General features: G+C 42.0%; 1 protein-coding gene across 6 annotated transcripts; it reads left to right on the forward strand.

Annotated features, from left to right (window-relative positions):
* Positions 1–1,013: 1,013 nt before the first annotated feature.
* On the forward strand, positions 1,014–15,069 carry susd1 (sushi domain containing 1). Of its 6 annotated transcripts, none has more exons than XM_041900659.2 (24): positions 1,014–1,200; positions 1,545–1,788; positions 1,976–2,116; positions 2,249–2,404; positions 2,684–2,836; positions 3,090–3,269; positions 6,911–7,090; positions 7,251–7,430; positions 7,655–7,834; positions 8,011–8,190; positions 8,415–8,594; positions 10,374–10,553; positions 10,778–10,957; positions 11,134–11,313; positions 11,538–11,717; positions 12,516–12,695; positions 13,101–13,265; positions 13,391–13,485; positions 13,616–13,802; positions 13,950–14,043; positions 14,182–14,437; positions 14,615–14,654; positions 14,746–14,839; positions 14,954–15,069. In XM_041900659.2, the coding sequence occupies exons 2-24, from the start codon at positions 1,671–1,673 to the stop codon at positions 14,970–14,972; spliced, it is 3,498 nt and encodes a 1,165-aa protein (XP_041756593.1). In that variant the 5' UTR covers positions 1,014–1,200; positions 1,545–1,670; the 3' UTR covers positions 14,973–15,069. The 6 variants fall into 6 exon arrangements, with proteins under 6 accessions (XP_041756593.1, XP_041756592.1, XP_041756594.1 ...); XM_041900658.2 differs by having other exon boundaries at positions 1,648–1,788; XM_041900660.2 differs by lacking the exon at positions 12,516–12,695 and having other exon boundaries at positions 1,648–1,788.
* Positions 15,070–19,112: the final 4,043 nt, after the last annotated feature.

The following is a 19,112-nucleotide window of genomic DNA, read 5'->3' on the forward strand; positions in this document are numbered from 1 at the left end:
ACCCAACCCCTCTGAATCAGAGAGGTGCGGAGGGCTGCCTTAATCGACATCCACGTCATCGGCGCCCGGGGAACAGTGGGTTAAGAAGATGTTATTATGATTATTTTGAGCATTAGCGTTACATAGTCCAAAAAAGTGAATTGTTAATAGTTTTCTTATATGTTAAGATATCAATGCCAACTTAACATGGTTAATCATGGTAATGGATTTGATGACCCTAAAAAGTTTCAAGTTGATGAGCCATTGTGGAATGAATTTATGAAGGATTGAAATGGACACGTAAAATCTGATTTCCTTTTCTCAATCTACGTTAAGAGATGTACCATGGGCCTACATTTGGACTTGTTAAATGGACTTATGTTTCATGATCATTTTTTAAAATGTTTTCTGAAATTTCCAAGATGGAGGAAAATCTATCCTGACCTTATAGGTCCTTGAGGCAAATTTGTTCAGCAAGACACCTACATGCAACGTTTCAAGTTTCTAGGTCAAACAGGGCGACGGATATGAGGGTTTAAGTGAGACTGCTTATAACAGCGCCACCTATAGGCCAATCAGTGCCATTCTTTTTGACCAAGTTACTCATGGCCTGTAGTTTCTGTGTGCCAAGTTAGAAAAAGTTACCAATCTATGCTTGAGTTATTTGACCATGACCAGAATACAGAGAATAACAATGGGTTTCACAGCTTCATTGTGAACCCCTAAATAGAGACCAATGCCTGCTCTAGACATTCTATGTCTATCTAGTTACAATGTTGTGTTACTGTATGTTGCATCCTCATATATGCTGCTGGTGGAGAGACCCTAGTGTAGCGTGTTAGAGAGGATCTGGTGGTTTTGAGGGACAGGCTGGTGCTTAATCAGGCCTCTCCAGCAGGCACAGTGTGAGGTGGGGGCTCACTGCGGGTGTGATAGAGGGAGACCCCCTCTGAGTCCTGGTGGGCTGGGCGATAGCAGCATGATGGATTTATCTTCCCCTTCCACATTATACTAGATTAACTCGCTACGCAAGAACCAACTGTAAACAGCTCAATGGTGGATGGGTGTTCTCACTGTGTTGACACCATTGGTGCAATTTCACACCTTTTTTTGTGCATTTTCATAGCAGGGTTTTCATTTAATTCATGTGACAGAGCACCTAGCGTGGATTGTAGTTATGATGGGTCTCACAAACACTGGATAAAATCGATTCAGGAAAAGGTAGGATGTATAAACAAGTAGGCCGGCCTACTCTTTGAAGATTAATTTACTTTTATGAATTGTATATCACCAATTGTTAATGTCATTCTTATATCCATGGTTATCATCTAAACTGTTTATTTACCTCGTTTTGACTTCTTTAATTCATAATGTTATGTTCATGATGAACCCCAGGCAGGTTTGCTGAGCCAAATATAGCTCTTATCAGCATACACAGCATGACTGTTCAATTTGAAAATGTGTTTCAGATGTCTCCCAAAGCGTAGAGTACATTATCACATATGTGAAGTATAACTGAATGTGTCAAAATGCTGATGATGACAGACATGTCTCCAAACCACTAGTGCCAACATCACCATTGAGAAGAGAGAGCGGCGGTTGGATTTCATTGTGACCTCAACTAACTCTTATACCCTTCTCTCAATCCTGGATATCAAATCCGCTCAGCACCAAGACGGAAATAAATAAAGATGTGGATAAAAAGGATGCGCTTTGCAATATCTAAGAGAGGGAGAGGGACATACTTTGAGAGGATGTATTGGAGAACAGCACTTGTGATCTTGGCCTTTCTTATTCATGCCATTACAGGTGAGTGGATCAAAACAAATCCATCATATTGGTAATATATTCAAATGAATATTGACAGAGTCTTTGTAAATCATAATAGTGAAGTTCTTGTACTACATAGATCATCTATTTCAATAAATAACATTTATGGGTGACTGTTTCAACAAACAAAGACTTCTCTTAATAGTGTATATTTTCTTTATCTTAGAAATGCGAGTGACTGGTCAAACGTTGGATGTGTGTGCCACCTGTCACCCTAACGCCACCTGTGAGAAGAAGGTGGATGGTGCCGGCAAAGCCTGTAACTGCATGTATGGCTTTGTTGGTAATGGAAGAACTTACTGTCAAGGTGTGTATCTCCAGGTATAAACTCAAGATAAAATAATTACTTATCTTTTAGCTAATGGGTATCAGTTCTATTGAAATTATACTAGTATTTATTGATTATTCTATTATTTACCACTATTCTTCTCTCTTACAGACAAAGATGAGTGTCAGATAGGAGCCAATAAGATCTGTGGGCAGCACACTGCCTGCCATAATACCTATGGAAGCTACTACTGCACCTGCCTGGCAGGATACAGCCCTTCCAACAATATGGCCATCTTCATCCCCAATGATGGAACCCGCTGTCAGGGTAAGTTATAGCGATTAGTGATGCTGAATACTTCAGCAGCTTTGGAACATTATGAAAAGAAGGGCAACATAAAATTATACGATTGGTGAGTCTTCTTAAGCTTTATAGATACAAACTTGATGCCAATTTTGAATGAGTGAATGAATGAAAGAATTACAGATACCACTCCCCAGATGTGCTATAGTCACGCACATGTTGGTGCCTAATAACTGGGTACATTACATCCCAACCACATTAACTTAATAATACTAACACAACATTCTTGTTGGTTCTATCTAGACATTGATGAGTGTAGGGTCCAAGGGATCTGTGGTGAGGGGGGTCAGTGCAGGAACATGCAGGGGGATTTTAACTGCCTCTGCCAAGTCGGATACCAGGTTCACAATGGAGCAGAGCCCTTCCACCCACACCAGGACAAGGCCTTGTGCAAAGGTAAATAACACAAACTACTAGGGCTCAGTATTGTAAGACTTTTCAGTTAAATTATAGATACTATTTTAAGAGAATGGATAATAATCAAAGAGCTGTATGCTTCAAAAATACATGTTTCAGAATCTCTTTGCCTGCCCTATACTATACTGCAGCCACTGGATATAATGACATTATTTATAGAACATTAGCATAATGGTAGTAGTGTTATCAAAAAGTATGGTATCTGTAGTGTTGTCCTTTTCTCCATGTGTAGCCATTGATTGTGGACAGCCTCCCTCGGCTCTGAATGCAGTCCAGCTGTCAGCCACAGGAACACGTTACGGCAGCGTAGCTAAATTTGGCTGCTCTGAGGGATTCTTCTGGAAAAGCGGAGAGAACTCCTCCGTTTGTGGGGCAGAAAGTGTGTGGAAGGGCCCAAGTCTTATTTGTGAAGGTAAATGTTTTTTGGTGAACTTTTGCATTAATTCATGTATTTGACATGTGGATGGATGAGTGTTTTGTTTGTAGAGATTTTTTTAAATCATGAACTGCATCTAGGAATGGTTACTGGTCAATGTCATTGCTTTGCCTCCCAGTGTTTGACTGTGGCTTGCCCCTTGCCCTCCCTCACTCAGTAATGTTGTGGAATCAGAGCACCAGGATGGGCTCTGGGGTGGTTTATCAGTGTAACTCTGGATATTACATTTACATTTACATCATTTAGCAGACGCTCTTATCCAGAGCGACTTATAAATTGGTGCATTCAACTTATGATAGCCAGTGGGACAATCACCTTTTTTTTATGGGGGGTGGGGGAAGAAGGATTACTTTATACTATTCCAGGTATTCCTTAAAGAGATAGGGTTTCAAGTGTCTCCGGAAGGTGGTCAGTGACTCCGCTGTCCTGGCGTCGTGGGGAAGCTTGTTCCACCATTGGGGTGCCGGAGCAGCGAATAGCTTTGACTGGGCTGAGCGGGAACTGTGCTTCCGTAGAGGTAGGGGAGCTAGCAGGCCAGAGGTGGATGAATGTAGTGCCCTCGTTTGGGTGTAGGGTCTGATCAGAGCCTGAAGGTAAGGAGGTGCCGTTCCCCTCACAGCTCCGTAGGCAAGCACCATGGTCTTGTAGTAGATGCGAGCCTCAACTGGAAGCCAGTGGAGTGTGCGGAGGAGCGGGGTGACATGAGAGAACTTGGGAAGATTGAACACCAGACGGGCTGCAGCGTTCTGGATAAGTTGAAGGGGTTTAATGGCACAGGAAGGGAGCCCAGCCAACAGAGAGTTGCAGTAATCCAGACGGGAGATGACAAGTGCCTGGATTACGACCTGTGCCGCTTTCTGTGTAAGGTAGGGTACTCTGCGAATGTTGTAGAGCATGAACCTGCAGGATCGGGTCACCGCTTTGATGTTAGCGGAGAACGACAGGGTGTTGTCCAGGGTCACGCCAAGGTTCTTTGCACTCTGGGAGGAGGACACAATGGAGTTGTCAACCGTGATGGCGAGATCATGGAGCGGGCAGTCCTTCCCCAGGAGGAAGAGCAGCTCCGTCTTGCCGAGGTTCAGCTTGAGGTGGTGATCCGACATCCACACTGATATGTCTGCCAAACATGCAGAGATGCGATTCGCCACCTGGTTATCAAAAGGGGGAAAGGAGAAAATTAATTGTGTGTCGTCTGCGTAGCAATGATAGGAGAGACCATGTGAGGATATGACAGAGCCAAGTGACTTGGTGTATAGAGAGAATAGGAGAGGACCTAGAACTGAGCCCTGGGGGACATCAGTGGTGAGAGCACGTGGTGCGGAGACAGATTCTCGCCACGCCACCTGGTAGGAGCGACCTGTCAGGTAGGACGCAATCCAAGAGTGAGCAGCGACGGAGATGCCCAACTCGGAGAGGGTGGAGAGGAGGATCTGATGGTTCACAGTATCAAAGGCAGCGGATAGGTCTAGAAGGATAAGAGCAGAGGAGAGATAGTTAGCGTTAGCAGTGCGGAGAGCCTCCGTGACACAGAGAAGAGCAGTCTCAGTTGAATGACCAGTCTTGAAACCTGACTGGTTTGGATCAAGAAGGTCATTCTGAGAGAGATAGCAGGAGAGTTGGCTAGAGACGGCACGCTCAAGAGTTTTGGAGAGAAAAGAAAGAAGGGATACTGGTCTGTAGTTGTTGACATCGGAGGGATCGAGTGTAGGTTTTTTGAGAAGGGGTGCAACTCTCGCTCTCTTGAAGACGGAAGGGACATGGCCAGCGGTCAAGGATGAGTTGATGAGCGAGGTGAGGTAAGAGAGAAGGTCTCCTGAAATGGTCTGGAGAGAGAGGGGAGAAAGAAGTCAAAGCATAGGGTAGGGCAGTGTGAGCAGGACCAGCAGTGTCATTTGACTTAATAAATGAGGATCGGATGTCGTCAACCTTCTTTTCAAAATGGTTGACGAAGTCATCCACAGAGAGGGAGGAGGGAGGGGGAGGAGGAGGAGGATTCAGCAGGGAGGAGAAGATGGCAAAGAGCTTCCTAGGGTTAGAGGCAGAGGCTTGAAATTTAGAGTGGTAGAAAGTGGCTTTATCAGCAGAAACAGAGGAAGAAAAAGTAGAGAGGAGGGAGTGAAAAGATGACAGGTCCGCAGGGAGTCTAGTTTTCCTCCATTTCCGCTTGGCTGCCCGGAGCCCTCTTCTGTGAGCTCGCAATGAATCGTCAAGCCATGGAGCAGGAGGGAGGACCGAGCCGGCCGGGAGGATAGGGGACATTGAGAGTCAAAAGATGCGGAGAGGAGGGTTGAGGAGGCAGAATCAGGAGATCGGAGGGAGAAGGATTTGGCAGAGGGAAGAGATGATAGGATGGAAGAGGAGAGAGTAGCGGGAGAGAGAGAGCGAAGGTTGCGACGGCACATTACCATCTGAGTAGGGGCAGAGTGAGTAGTGTTGGAGGAGAGCGTGAGAGAAAAGGATACAAAAGTAGTGGTCGGATACTTGGAGGGGAGTTGCAGTGAGATTAGTAGAAGAACAGCATCTAGTAAAGATGAGGTCAAGCGTATTGCCTGCCTTGTGAGTAGGGGGGCAAGGTGAGAGGGTGAGGTCAAAAGAGGAAAGGAGTGGAAAGAAGGAGGCAGAGAGAAATGAGTCAAAGGCAGACGTAGGGAGGTTAAAGTCACCCAGAACTGTGAGGGGTGAGCCATCGTCAGGAAAGGAACTTATCAAGGTATCAAGCTCATTGATGAACTCTCCAAGGGAACCTGCAGGGCGATAAATGACAAGGATGTTAAGCTTGAATGGGCTAGTGACTGTGACAGCATGGAATTCAAATGAGGAGATAGACAGATGGGTCAGGGGAAAAAGAGAGAATGTCAACTTGGGAGAGATGAGGATTCTTGTGCCACCGCCGCGCTGACCAGATGCTCTCTGGGTATGCGAGAACACATGGTCAGACGAGGAAAGAGCAGTAGGAGTAGCAGTGTTTTCTGTGGTAATCCATGTTTCCGTCAGCGCCAAGAAGTTGAGGGACTGGAGGGTAGCATAGGCTAAAATGAACTCTGCCTTGTTGGCCGCAGAACGGCAGTTCCAGAGGCTGCCGGAGACCTGGAACTCCACTAGATTAGAGTGGCAGCAGCCACGCGGTGTGAAGTGTTTGTATGGCCTGTGCAGAGAGGAGAGAACAGGGATAGACAGACACATAGTTGACAGGCTACAGAAAAAGGCTACAATAATGCAAAGGAGATCGGAATGAAATGAGGGGCCTCCCTCACTTACGTTTCACTGAAACACTCAAATATAACTCTCCCAACTTCCACTTTAGAATTTACAATTGTTGTAAACTACAGCGGTTCAATGTTTTACAATGTGGGAGAGGGAAATGTATCAGTATGCACTGCTAATGGACAGTGGGACAAGTCAGCTTTGCTATGTGAAGGTATAATAAATCACCATCTGCAATCACTACCTTACAAGTTATCCATAACTAACCCATAACTGAATTAACCAAGTGCTTTAACAAATACCTCCTAGGCCATGTTGACCATACCATAGAATTATATTGTGTGTCCAAAATGTCAGACATTAATGTTTTCCTGATGGAAATTGCACACTGTTGTAATGCTTTCTCTTTATAGAGATAACGTGTGGTGATCCCCCTATACTGCCCCACACTGGACAGGTGTGGAATGGCAGCACAATCCCTGGCAGCACTGTGCTCTTTTACTGTAAAGAGGGATTTCATAGAGAGGGAGGAGGGAATATTTCCCAATGCACTAGAGACGGTTACTGGACAAAGGCAACATTTTCATGTAAAGGTAATGTATAAGACTTTGTCACATGTTCTCTAGTGAAACCTCCTTTGGGATTTGCTCTAATTTATGTATGAATCATATCAGAGAGGCCAAATCTACGTCCTATACAAATATCCTGGTTAATAATCTGTTATCTCAAACCATTCTCTCATTCTTTCTGTAGAGGTTGACTGTGGTTCTCCCCCTGTCCTCCCTCACTCAGTAATGTTGTGGGATCAGACCACCAGGATAGGCTCTGTGGTGGTTTATCAGTGTAACTCTGGATATTACAATGTGGGAAAGGGAAATGTCTCAGTATGCACTGCCAATGGACAGTGGGACCAGACATTTTTTATATGTGAAGGTAAAATAAATCTTCCCTCTCAACATTACCACCTGCAATCAATACCTTACAAGTTATCCATAATTAACCCATAACTGAATTAACCAAGTGCTTTAACAAATACCTCCTAGGCCATGTTGACCATACCATGGAACAATATTGTGTGTTCAAAATGTAAGATATTAATGTCTGCCTGATGGAAATGTGCAGAAATTGCACACTGTTTTAATGCTTTCTCTTTGTAGAGATAATGTGTGGTGATCCCCCTATACTGCCCCACACTGGACAGGTGTGGAATGGCAGCACAATCCCTGGCAGCACCGTGCTGTTTTACTGTAAAGAGGGATTTCATAGAGAGGAAGGAGGGAATATTTCCCAATGCACTAGAGACGGTTACTGGACAAAGGCAACGTTGTCATGTAAAGGTAACCGTTTTGCCACATAATACTTTGTCACATATTCTCTTGTGAAACCTCTTTTGAGATGTGCTGTTATCTATATGTCATGTAGGAATCATATCAGAGAAGCCAAATCTACTTCCTATACAAATATCCTGGTCAATAATCTGTTATCTCAAACCATTCTCTCATTCTCTCTGTAGAGGTTGACTGTGGTTCTCCCCCTGTCCTCCCTCACTCAGTAATGTTGTGGGATCAGACCACCAGGATAGGCTCTGTGGTGGTTTATCAGTGTAACTCTGGATATTACAATGTGGGAAATGGAAATGTCTCAGTATGCACTGCCAATGGACAGTGGGACCAGACATTTTTTATATGTGAAGGTAAAATAAATCTTCCCTCTCAACATTACCACCTGCAATCAATACCTTACAAGTTATCCATAATTAACCCATAACTGAATTAACCAAGTGCTTTAACAAATACCTCCTAGGCCATGTTGACCATACCATGGAACAATATTGTGTGTCCAAAATGTAAGACATTAATGTCTGCCTGATGGAAATGTGCAGAAATTGCACACTGTTTTAATGCTTTCTCTTTGTAGAGATAATGTGTGGTGATCCCCCTACACTGCCCCACACTGGACAGGTGTGGAATGGCAGCACAATCCCTGGCAGCACTGTGCTGTTTTACTGTAAAGAGGGATTTCATAGAGAGGGAGGAGGGAATATTTCCCAATGCACTAGAGACGGTTACTGGACAAAGGCAACGTTGTCATGTAAAGGTAACCGTTTTGCCACATAATATTTTGTCACATACAGTGAGGGAAAAAAGTATTTGATCCCCTGCTGATTTTTTACGTTTGCCCACTGACAAATAAATGATCAGTCTATAATTTTAATGGTAGGTTTATTTGAACAGTGAGAGACAGAATAACAACAAAAAAATTCAGAAAAATACATGTAAAAAATGTTATGAATTGATTTGCATTTTAATGAGGGAAATAAGTATTTGACCCCCTCTCAATCAGAAAGATTTCTGGCTCCCAGGTGTCTTTTATACAGGTAACGAGCTGAGATTAGGAGCACACTCTTAAAGGGAGTGCTCCTAATCTCAGCTTGTTACCTGTATAAAAGACACCTGTCCACAGAAGCAATCAATCAGATTCCAAACTCTCCACCATGGCCAAGACCAAAGAGCTCTCCAAGGATGTCAGGGACAAGATTGTAGACCTACACAAGGTTGGAATGGGCTACAACACCATCGCCAAGCAGCTTGGTGAGAAGGTGACAACAGTTGGTGCGATTATTCGCAAATGGAAGAAACACAAAATAACTGTCAATATCCCTCGGCCTGGGGCTCCATGCAAGATCTCACCTTGTGGAGTTGCAATGATCATGAGAACGGTGAGGAATCAGCCCAGAACTACACAGGAGGATCTTGTTAATGATTTCAAGGCAGCTGGGACCATAGTCACCAAGAAAACAATTGGTAACACACTATGCCGTGAAGGACTGAAATCCTGCAGTGCACGCAAGGTCCCCCTGCTCAAGAAAGCACATATACAGGCCCGTCTGAAGTTTGCCAATGAACATCTGAATGATTCAGAGGAGAACTGGGTGAAAGTGTTGTGGTCAGATGAGACCAAAATTGAGCTCTTTGGCATTAACTCAACTCGCCGTGTTTGGAGGAGGAGGAATGCTGCCTATGACCCCAAGAACACCATCCCCACCGTCAAACATGGAGGTGGAAACATTATGCTTTGGGGGTGTTTTTCTGCTAAGGGGACAGGACAAATTCACCGCATTAAAGGGACGATGGATGGGGCCATGTACCATCAAATCTTGGGTGAGAACCTCTTTTCCTCAACCAGGGCATTGAAAATGGGTCGTGGATGGGTATTCCAGCATGACAATGACCCAAAACACACGGCCAAGGCAACAAAGGAGTGGCTCAAGAAGAGGCACATTAAGGTCCTGGAGTGGCCTAGCCAGTCTCCAGACCTTAATCCCATAGAAAATCTGTGGAGGGAGCTGAAGGTTCGAGTTGCCAAACGTCAGCCTCGAAACCTTAATGACTTGGAGAAGATCTGCAAAGAGGAGTGGGACAAAATCCCTACTGAGATGTGTGCAAACCTGGTAGCTAACTACAAGAAACGTCTGACCTCTGTGATTGCCAACAAGGGTTTTGCCACCAAGTACTAAGTCATGTTTTGCAGAGGGGTCAAATACTTATTTCCCTCATTAAAATGCAAATCAATTCATAACATTTTTGACATGCATTTTTCTGGATTTTTTGTTGTTATTCTGTCTCTCACTGTTCAAATAAACCTACCATTAAAATTATAGACTAATCATGTCTTTGTAAGTGGGCAAACGTACAAAATCAGCAGGGGATCAAATACTTTTTTCCCTCACTGTATTCTCTTGTGAAACCTCTTTTGAGATGTGCTGTAATCTATATGTCATGTAGGAATCATATCAGAGAGGCCAAATCTACGTCCTATACAAATATCCTGGTCAATAATCTGTTATCTCAAACCATTCTCTCATTCTCTCTGTAGAGGTTGACTGTGGTTCTCCCCCTGTCCTCCCTCACTCAGTAATGTTGTGGGATCAGACCACCAGGATAGGCTCTGAGGTGGTTTATCAGTGTAACTCTGGATATTACAATGTGGGAAAGGGAAATGTCTCAGTATGCACTGCCAATGGACAGTGGGACCAGACATTTTTTATATGTGAAGGTAAAATAAATCTTCCCTCTCAACATTACCACCTGCAATCAATACCTTACAAGTTATCCATAATTAACCCATAACTGAATTAACCAAGTGCTTTAACAAATACCTCCTAGGCCATGTTGACCATACCATGGAACATTATTGTGTGTCCAAAATGTAAGACATTAATGTCTGCCTGATGGAAATGTGCAGAAATTGCACACTGTTTTAATGCTTTCTCTTTGTAGAGATAATGTGTGGTGATCCCCCTACACTGCCCCACACTGGACAGGTGTGGAATGGCAGCACAATCCCTGGCAGCACTGTGCTGTTTTACTGTAAAGAGGGATTTCATAGAGAGGAAGGAGGGAATATTTCCCAATGCACTAGAGACGGTTACTGGACAAAGGCAACGTTGTCATGTAAAGGTAACCGTTTTGCCACACAATACTTTGTCACATATTCTCTTGTGAAACCTCTTTTGAGATGTGCTGTAATCTATATGTCATGTAGGAATCATATCAGAGAGGCCAAATCTACTTCCTATACAAATATCCTGGTTAATAATCTGTTATCTCAAACCATTCTCTCATTCTTTCTGTAGAGGTTGACTGTGGTTCTCCCCCTGTCCTCCCTCACTCAGTAATGTTGTGGGATCAGACCACCAGGATAGGCTCTGAGGTGGTTTATCAGTGTAACTCTGGATATTACAATGCGGGAAAGGGAAATGTCTCAGTATGCACTGCCAATGGACAGTGGGACCAGACATTTTTTATATGTGAAGGTAAAATAAATCTTCCCTCTCAACATTACCACCTGCAATCAATACCTTACAAGTTATCCATAATTAACCCATAACTGAATTAACCAAGTGCTTTAACAAATACCTCCTAGGCCATGTTGACCATACCATGGAACAATATTGTGTGTCCAAAATGTAAAATATGAATGTCTGCCTGATGGACATGTGCAGAAATTGCACACCGTTGTAATGCTTTCTCTTTGTAGAGATAATGTGTGGTGATCCCCCTATACTGCCCCACACTGGACAGGTGTGGAATGGCAGCACAATCCCTGGCAGCACTGTGCTGTTTTACTGTAAAGAGGGATTTCATAGAGAGGGAGGAGGGAATATTTCCCAATGCACTAGAGACGGTTACTGGACAAAGGCAACGTTGTCATGTAAAGGTAATGAATAAGACTTTGTCACATGTTCTCTAGTGAAACCTCTTTTGAGATTTGCTCTAATTTATGTATGAATCATATCAGAGAGGCCAAATCTACTTCCTATACAAATATCCTGGTGAATAATCTGTAATCTCAACCATTCTCTCTGTAGAGGTTGACTGTAGTTCTCCCCCTGCCCTCCCTCACTCAGTAATGTTGTGGGATTAGGGCACCTGGATGGGCTCTGAGGTGGTTTATCAATGTAACTCTGGATATTACAATTTGGTAGAGGGAAATGTATCAGTATGCACTGCCAAGGAACAGTGGGAACAGACATATTGTCTATGTGACGGTATTACATTAGTGATTTCTGTGTGGTCATGATACATTAATAACAATGACGTATGATACCAAATCTTATAGAACCACTATCCTCATTTCAAATTATAGAGATTGACTGTGGGGAGCCAGTGTTTATATCCCATGCTAAGATGCTATAGGACCGGACATCATTGATTGGTAGTGTGGTTTATTACCAATGTGTTGAAGGATATTACACCACAAGTGGGAGATGTTATACTGAGTGTGGAGAGAATGGGCTTTGGGAGGATATAGAACTTCAATGTGAAGGTGCATTTATATTACCAGCAATATAATGATGGTCTTTCAAAGACATGTATTTTCATTTATATTCAAATGCAAATTTGCTCTATTATTGTACTGTATGAGTCATATTGCTTGAATAACTTAAACATGTACAGTAGTATTTTTGTCTCTTTATGTTTAACCAAACAAACCTAAATTGATTTCTATGAGCAGAGTTAAACTGTGGGGCTCCAGTAATCCTTCCCCATACTAACATGTTGTGGGACAATACAACTGTCCTGGGCAGTATGATTGAGTATGTATGTAAGGATGGATTTTACCAGGAGGGAGGAAATGGTCTCTCAACTTGTTCATCATCAGGACAGTGGGGAATTGTTTCAATAATATGCAAAGGTACGGTAACAATATATAATTCTGAAGCAAACCCTATTCTGCTGCATGATCAATTGTCTGTGTGGGCATACTGTAACAGTTACTCCCGTGAACTCATTATATTGTGTCAAAGTGCTCACATTCAAATTGATGTTGTATGTCTTTCATGAATGTGTCCACCTATGGAGAGAGATGTTGTAGTAGATGTGCTTTCAGCACTTACTATTCTGTACCAGAAGGGGGTAATGTTGTATTGGGGAATGGTTTGTAAATTCATGTTTAATCATGATCACGAGTGTGTTGCAACAAAATAATCAAGACTAGTATTTGTATATACTGTGCAATGTGATCTAATCTTTTATGGTAATCATCACAGGAGCTCCTTAGTATAATTCAATTGATCTGACTTCCACCTTGTTTTGACAGCTAAATGTGGACCAGTCCCTTCTCTGGCCAACACAGAGGTGGTGTGGCAGAACACAAGTGTTGTGTTCCATCGCTGTCTGAAAGGATTCCACAGCTGGAGAGGAAGAAATACCTCTATTTGTGACATCACTGGGAAGTGGCAGGCTGCCACAATGCGATGCAGAGGTATGCATTTATAACTCCGTAAACCATAGTTCAGTTGAAAAACCTTTTAGTATGTGGAAGGAATTTGTGTTGATCAGTGATTTTTTTTTTTTTACACATTGTTTCTCATCTCTTGTCCCTACCAGAAATCAAGCCTGCCATCAGTGACTTGGTTGTCTTTAATGAAAAATGTTTGCGTTGGCAAGCAGACAAGTATGAAGAAGACACAGAGAATTACAGAGTAAGTTTACCTTAACAAGGACCTTAAAATATCATAATATTGTTGATTAGAAAAAGTGCTCTCTGAACTGCATACACCTATGCATACACCTTGACCATCATTATTTGATCTGTCTACCTGTATGTTACAGGTAGCATTTGTGGGATTCAGGGCCTATCAAAGGTCATTCCATGACAAGAGGAAGAAGCTCCTCAGCTCCACTTCAGACCGCCCTGAGATCTGCCTGAACCTGCTGCCTGTTACCAACTACACCATCAGCATCACTGCACTGTCTGCCAGGTTCACCTCCACACTCACAACAAACACCAGCCTACAAGGTACACTACAAACAACCTCAACTAACCATGACAATTTGAAGATTAAATATTTGAAGATATTATGAGAAACATGGAGCAGAATATTGACTTTGACTTGGATATGATATCCAATGTTATTAAACGTGTCAATGCCTTCTCATCTTATAGTGCCTCAAGCCCCAGAGATTTTATACAGAGAAGTTGAGGCTCCATTGCCCACTCTATGGCTACGCAGATCAGCTAACACTCTGGACTCAATTAGGTAATTCATAATTTTACCTCCAACCCTCTCCCGTACTAAATGCTGATTTAGTATCTTGAAATTTACCAAGTGAGGTCTGCCACCCTTGTCTGGCTATTACGACACAAACCCTTTTCTCTTTTGTTCCTGGGTTTACAGTTTCTACCAGGTATTTGTGTTGCCACTGGAGGGGACTCTTGTGTTTGACTGCAGCTCTCCTAAGAACCCAGACTTCTCCAGTCAGAGAAAGCACCATGGACAGTACATCACTGCCCAGCTCCATCTGAGGGATATAGGGAAAGAGATGAACCTGACTGTGGGCGATGGACGCTACTATGGAGGCTTCTACAACGCTCCTTTACAGAACGGCAGAGACTATTACATCATATTACGAGCTGTCAGTCAATGGGGAGGAGTAAGACTAACTGCTATGCATTGGAAATAAATGATATGTGGAGTTTATTCATATAAAAGGAAGGACCGTTTTGAAGGTCATCTTTAACAAATTATTATTGATATTGATTGTTGATCTTATAGAACTCCTGCATTAATAATTAGTCATTCTGTATGTGCCATTTGAACTATTTTCTAGGCTTTCAAGCACTCTTGTGTTATCTGGGCAAAAGTCAGAGGTAAGGGTTCCTTTTCTCATATTTAAATCACTGTTGTGGTTTAATCAGATTGTTGTATCGATGATGTATGATGTTTTCTCTCGTTTGGTAGATATATCCTACGTAATGAAGGTTTCATCGCTTTTCGCTGGAGGATCAATTGGAGTCTTTGCTTTGGCCATTTTTCTGGGATACTGTTACACCTGGTAAGATCTATTCTATCCTAGTGCGTATGCCTATATATTACATTTATGATATGTGCAAATCATTTTCATGTATATTGATTAAGTCTGACTTAACTTTCTGTATCCCCTTTTCAGGTTTTGTAAGAAGGCATGACAGTCATCGTGACAACATTTACCTGTAGTATTGTAACTGTAAAAATGTGTTTTGTATTGTTGTTGTTTTTTGTGATAAAATACAAGTAAAAAATGTTTTAGTTTTGTCATTGTTTATACAGTTTTATTATGTGCAATATCATAAATAATATGTTCTTAAAATATACATAAACACATGCAATACAATGCATTGAAACTATTTACTCTGTTGGTAGCAAACCCTTTTATTATTACATTTATTAATGACAAGTTCAGAGAAAGGCAACCGTAAACGTCGTCCCCCATGAATGATGCAGGCCCCCCCCCCTTGGGCCAATTAGTGACAACAATTCAAGCTCAAACGGGACAGGAGATATGCTTGTTCAAAGTTTGAGATTTCAGTTGATTACTATAGCACTCCCCTTGGGCAAATCAGTGTAATTTTATAAATGCCGGATCTCTATGGCAAGACGCATCATTCACCCAAGTTTCGTCAAAATCGGGCCGGTGGTGTCTGAGATATCGTGTGTGACTAACGTACGAACGGACGGACGGAGACAGATCCATAGGCCCCCCTCCAATTTCATCTCGTGACGTCATGATTTTCAGTCAGTGAATGTCTTGAGGGCATCGAAAGTTGAGACTGAAGTGAAGAGGAGGTTCTGTCATTTATTTATTTTTTAGATAAAGGGAGGTCAATCAGGTCATTGAGGCTGCCATGTAAGTGTCAAATAACATAGCTATAAGTATTGATAAAATGTAATGGTTGGTTATATACAACAATATTCACAATCCTGTGAACAATCTTCATTTGTAGGGAGCTTGATTCCATGGCCAGAGCTAGCTAACGTTAGTCAGCTAGCTAACCCACTATTTGTTATGACAGTGTTAGCTAGCTATCCCAGATCAGATGGCCTGGTTGGCTTTAGCTATCTAAAATGATACTAGAGAGCTAATGGCTAAAAAATAGTTAGCTAACAGCATCCATGTAACGTCTCTCTTTCTCACCTCATCACAAATGTACTTCATAGTAGAAAACAAAATTAGGCCTAATTTGTATTGCAAAGAAGACATTGTTTTTGTATAACACAATCCACACATTATAATATAATTCAACTCTTTAGCAACAAAAACACATTATAAACTCAATATCATACAGTAAGCTTATTTGGGCCCTGGGTAATGTACTGTACATAATACAATATAGGCCTAGCTACTATATGTGAGGAGTTCTCTTTAACAGGGTGTACTGTACTAGCTAACTGAAATAAATCACAAGTTATACAGCTACAATAAACTATGACCATTTTCCAGTACATGACACACTGACGTCACGCACAGATGCACGCGACTCTTGGCGGCAGTAAGAAAGCCATCACCATCTGTGTCCATTCAACATAGCCTAGATTTACGTTGTTTTTTTTACTTCTAAACAAAATCACTTTTTGGGGTTCTCATACGCTTACAATGTTTTGATTCTTGCTTGAACAGTCACTAAGATTACATTTGGTTGTGATCTTTGCAAAATAACTATTTTGGATGCAGCAGTTGTTAGCTAGAATGCTAACGCTCATTGATATAGGCTGTAGCAAAAGCTAGCCAAAGAGCCATTTTACTGGTTGAAGTGTTTTTTAAGTATAATGCAGTTGATTTGCGATGATGACACAAACATTATATTAAGCAGGACATTCATACGAGCCTTAAAATCCAATTATAATCCCAAAGTAGTGTGAAATGCACTCATAAGCAACATGTAAATAGAGGATTTTTTTGCTGCCATTCTATAAGAACTCCCCCTTGTTCTGCCACCAACTTGCGCGCATCGCCCTCGTGCGGCAATGTTTGTAAACACAGAAAGGGGTCTATTCAAAGCACAACATAGTCTAGCCTAAAATCTGGATTTTAAAGCTACAGTCTGGGTATCTGTTCAATAGTCATTTAAAATATTCATATAGGCCTACCCATTGATTCTAGAAGACTAATATAACATAGCTAAATTTTAGCTTAGCACAACTGTCATACCCTATCATAGCACTAAATGTTTTTTATTATTCATAAACAAACCAATATAGAGCTATACATTGCTCTTCCAATTATGTTTGAAACTATTATGTGGATGCCATGGACTGTCAGCTGTATACCTGTGTCAGGGGGAGTGTTTTGTTTTTTAAATCCCAGACTGTAGCTTTTAACAACCCAAATTGGGTCTGACCTGTGGTGTTGAAAAGTGTCTCTCCTATGAGGAGTGTCAGATTTACATCTGTCTGACCGAGAGGATTGATACGTCTATTAAGCAAATCCACCCACAGCCTGAACACTTGTGGTGTGTGTGCGTGTGAGTGAAGATATGTGTATTTGTGATTTTAGCGACTGAAAAAAGATGGAGAGAGAGGGGGTACATTTCCACCTCAATCATCTCTTGGACTCCTAATACAGGGCAGTTTCCCAGCCCTGTGGAGGTAAAGGAGGGGCTGCACCAACCCACACAACACATCCACGTTGATGCAAACACCGGGAACAATTAATTCCACCCTATTTGATTGATCAAACAGGATGACAACCACTAGTAATGAGATATACAGTGAGGGAAAAAAGTATTTGATCCCCTGCTGATTTTGTACGTTTGCCCACTGACAAAGAAATTATCAGTCTATAATTTTAATGGTATGTTTATTTGAACAGTGAGAGACAGAATAACAACAACAAAATCCAGAAAAACGCATGTCAAAAATGTTATAAATTGATTTGCATTTTAATGAGGGAAATAAGTATTTATTTGACATGCGTTTTTCATGAGGCCTTCATCTTCAAGTTATTTCCCCCCTCCCTTTCACCGTTCCAGACTTTTTAAGACCTCTGAGAATTGAGAGGCAGCAGAACAACATGACCAAAAAGGGAATCAGGAACAAGACCAAGAACCCATAGTGTGGTACATGAGGATAGAAGATTCCAAAGACCACAGAAGAAACCAAAACTACAAACCAGACTAAACTGCTACACCTCACTCTGTATCTAAGGGGTCTGCACTTTAAGAAGACCACAGGGTGGACCACCGCCAGGTAGCGCTCCACACAGATACAGCACTGGAACAGGGGATGACAAATCCAGATAAAGCCCCACATGAATTCCGCCACTTTTCCAAGAGCCTCCTTAGGGATGTAAGTGTATACAATCATAAGGGGGGTACCTATGCAGTAGAGAATCTCAGTCATGCTCAGGTTGAGGGTGAAGATCTCTGCAGCCACCCCAGGCCCAGTCAAAATCAGCCACACCACCCAACCGCTAACAGGAAAGCCAATCACAAAGTTGGTGACATGGAAAACTGTAAAAAAAATATATACATCGAAGAGTAGTCAAGTCCAGTTGAGTTGCTATAGGAGAGGTTGGAGACTGCAGGGTGTTCATTGTCAGTGGTGTTCATCTCAAACCAAATGATTGTCTACCTTCTTTTTAAATAAAATAGCTGTCAAAAGTCAATTTCTCCTAATTTACGACAAAATACTGTACTTTGCTCTCAAACTTGTCCAATATGTCAATAATTTCTGAATTGGCATGCATTTCAGAAGTCAAACAAATTAATATGTTGAAGACAAAATACGATGTAGTCCCGTGTAGCTCAGTTGGTAGAGCATGGCGCTTGCAATGCCAGGGTTCTGGGTTCAATTCCCATGGGGGACCAGTATGAAAAAAAAATGTATGCTCTGGATAAGAGCATCTGCTAAATGACTAAAATGTAAAAATGACACAGTAATATACTCTATTTTGACCTTTTTTTTTTGCTCGCATTAATCATTTGTTATTTGAATATATTTGAAACTCAAAACAAACCTTGGCTGACGGAATGCCCTTCTCTTTAGTAGTGATGAAAAACGTTTCCTTTGATTTATCTGTTGTATCCGACACAGAGTCCAAACACCTGTGTTAGTTTGTGTGTTTATGTTCCTGCAGCAACTGGCTCATATGAGTTCAAAGCACCATGTCACCCAATATTGTAGGCTATTGAGTCATGCAAATACAGCATGACATGACCAATATCCATAATTTAAGGCTGCCTCTTTGATAAGACCAATGTATTAAAATGATGCACAACAGGTACTACTCGGCTCTTGGCTCTACAGTCATGCTCTACTTTTGTTTGTCCCCCTCCAGGTCTGAAGATGGG

Source organism: Coregonus clupeaformis, chromosome 16 (genome assembly GCF_020615455.1).
Source record: "Coregonus clupeaformis isolate EN_2021a chromosome 16, ASM2061545v1, whole genome shotgun sequence".
Taxonomy (NCBI): domain Eukaryota; kingdom Metazoa; phylum Chordata; class Actinopteri; order Salmoniformes; family Salmonidae; genus Coregonus; species Coregonus clupeaformis.

Excerpts from the sequence above, each read along its gene's own strand:
- susd1 (XM_041900659.2), top strand. The coding sequence starts at position 1,671 with ATGTGGATAAAAAGGATGCGCTTTGCAATATCTAAGAGAGGGAGAGGG. Across the intron at positions 12,696-13,100 it reads TGTTTCAATAATATGCAAAG|CTAAATGTGGACCAGTCCCT; the intron begins GTACGGTAACAA and ends TTGTTTTGACAG. Across the intron at positions 14,655-14,745 it reads TATCTGGGCAAAAGTCAGAG|ATATATCCTACGTAATGAAG; the intron begins GTAAGGGTTCCT and ends CTCGTTTGGTAG.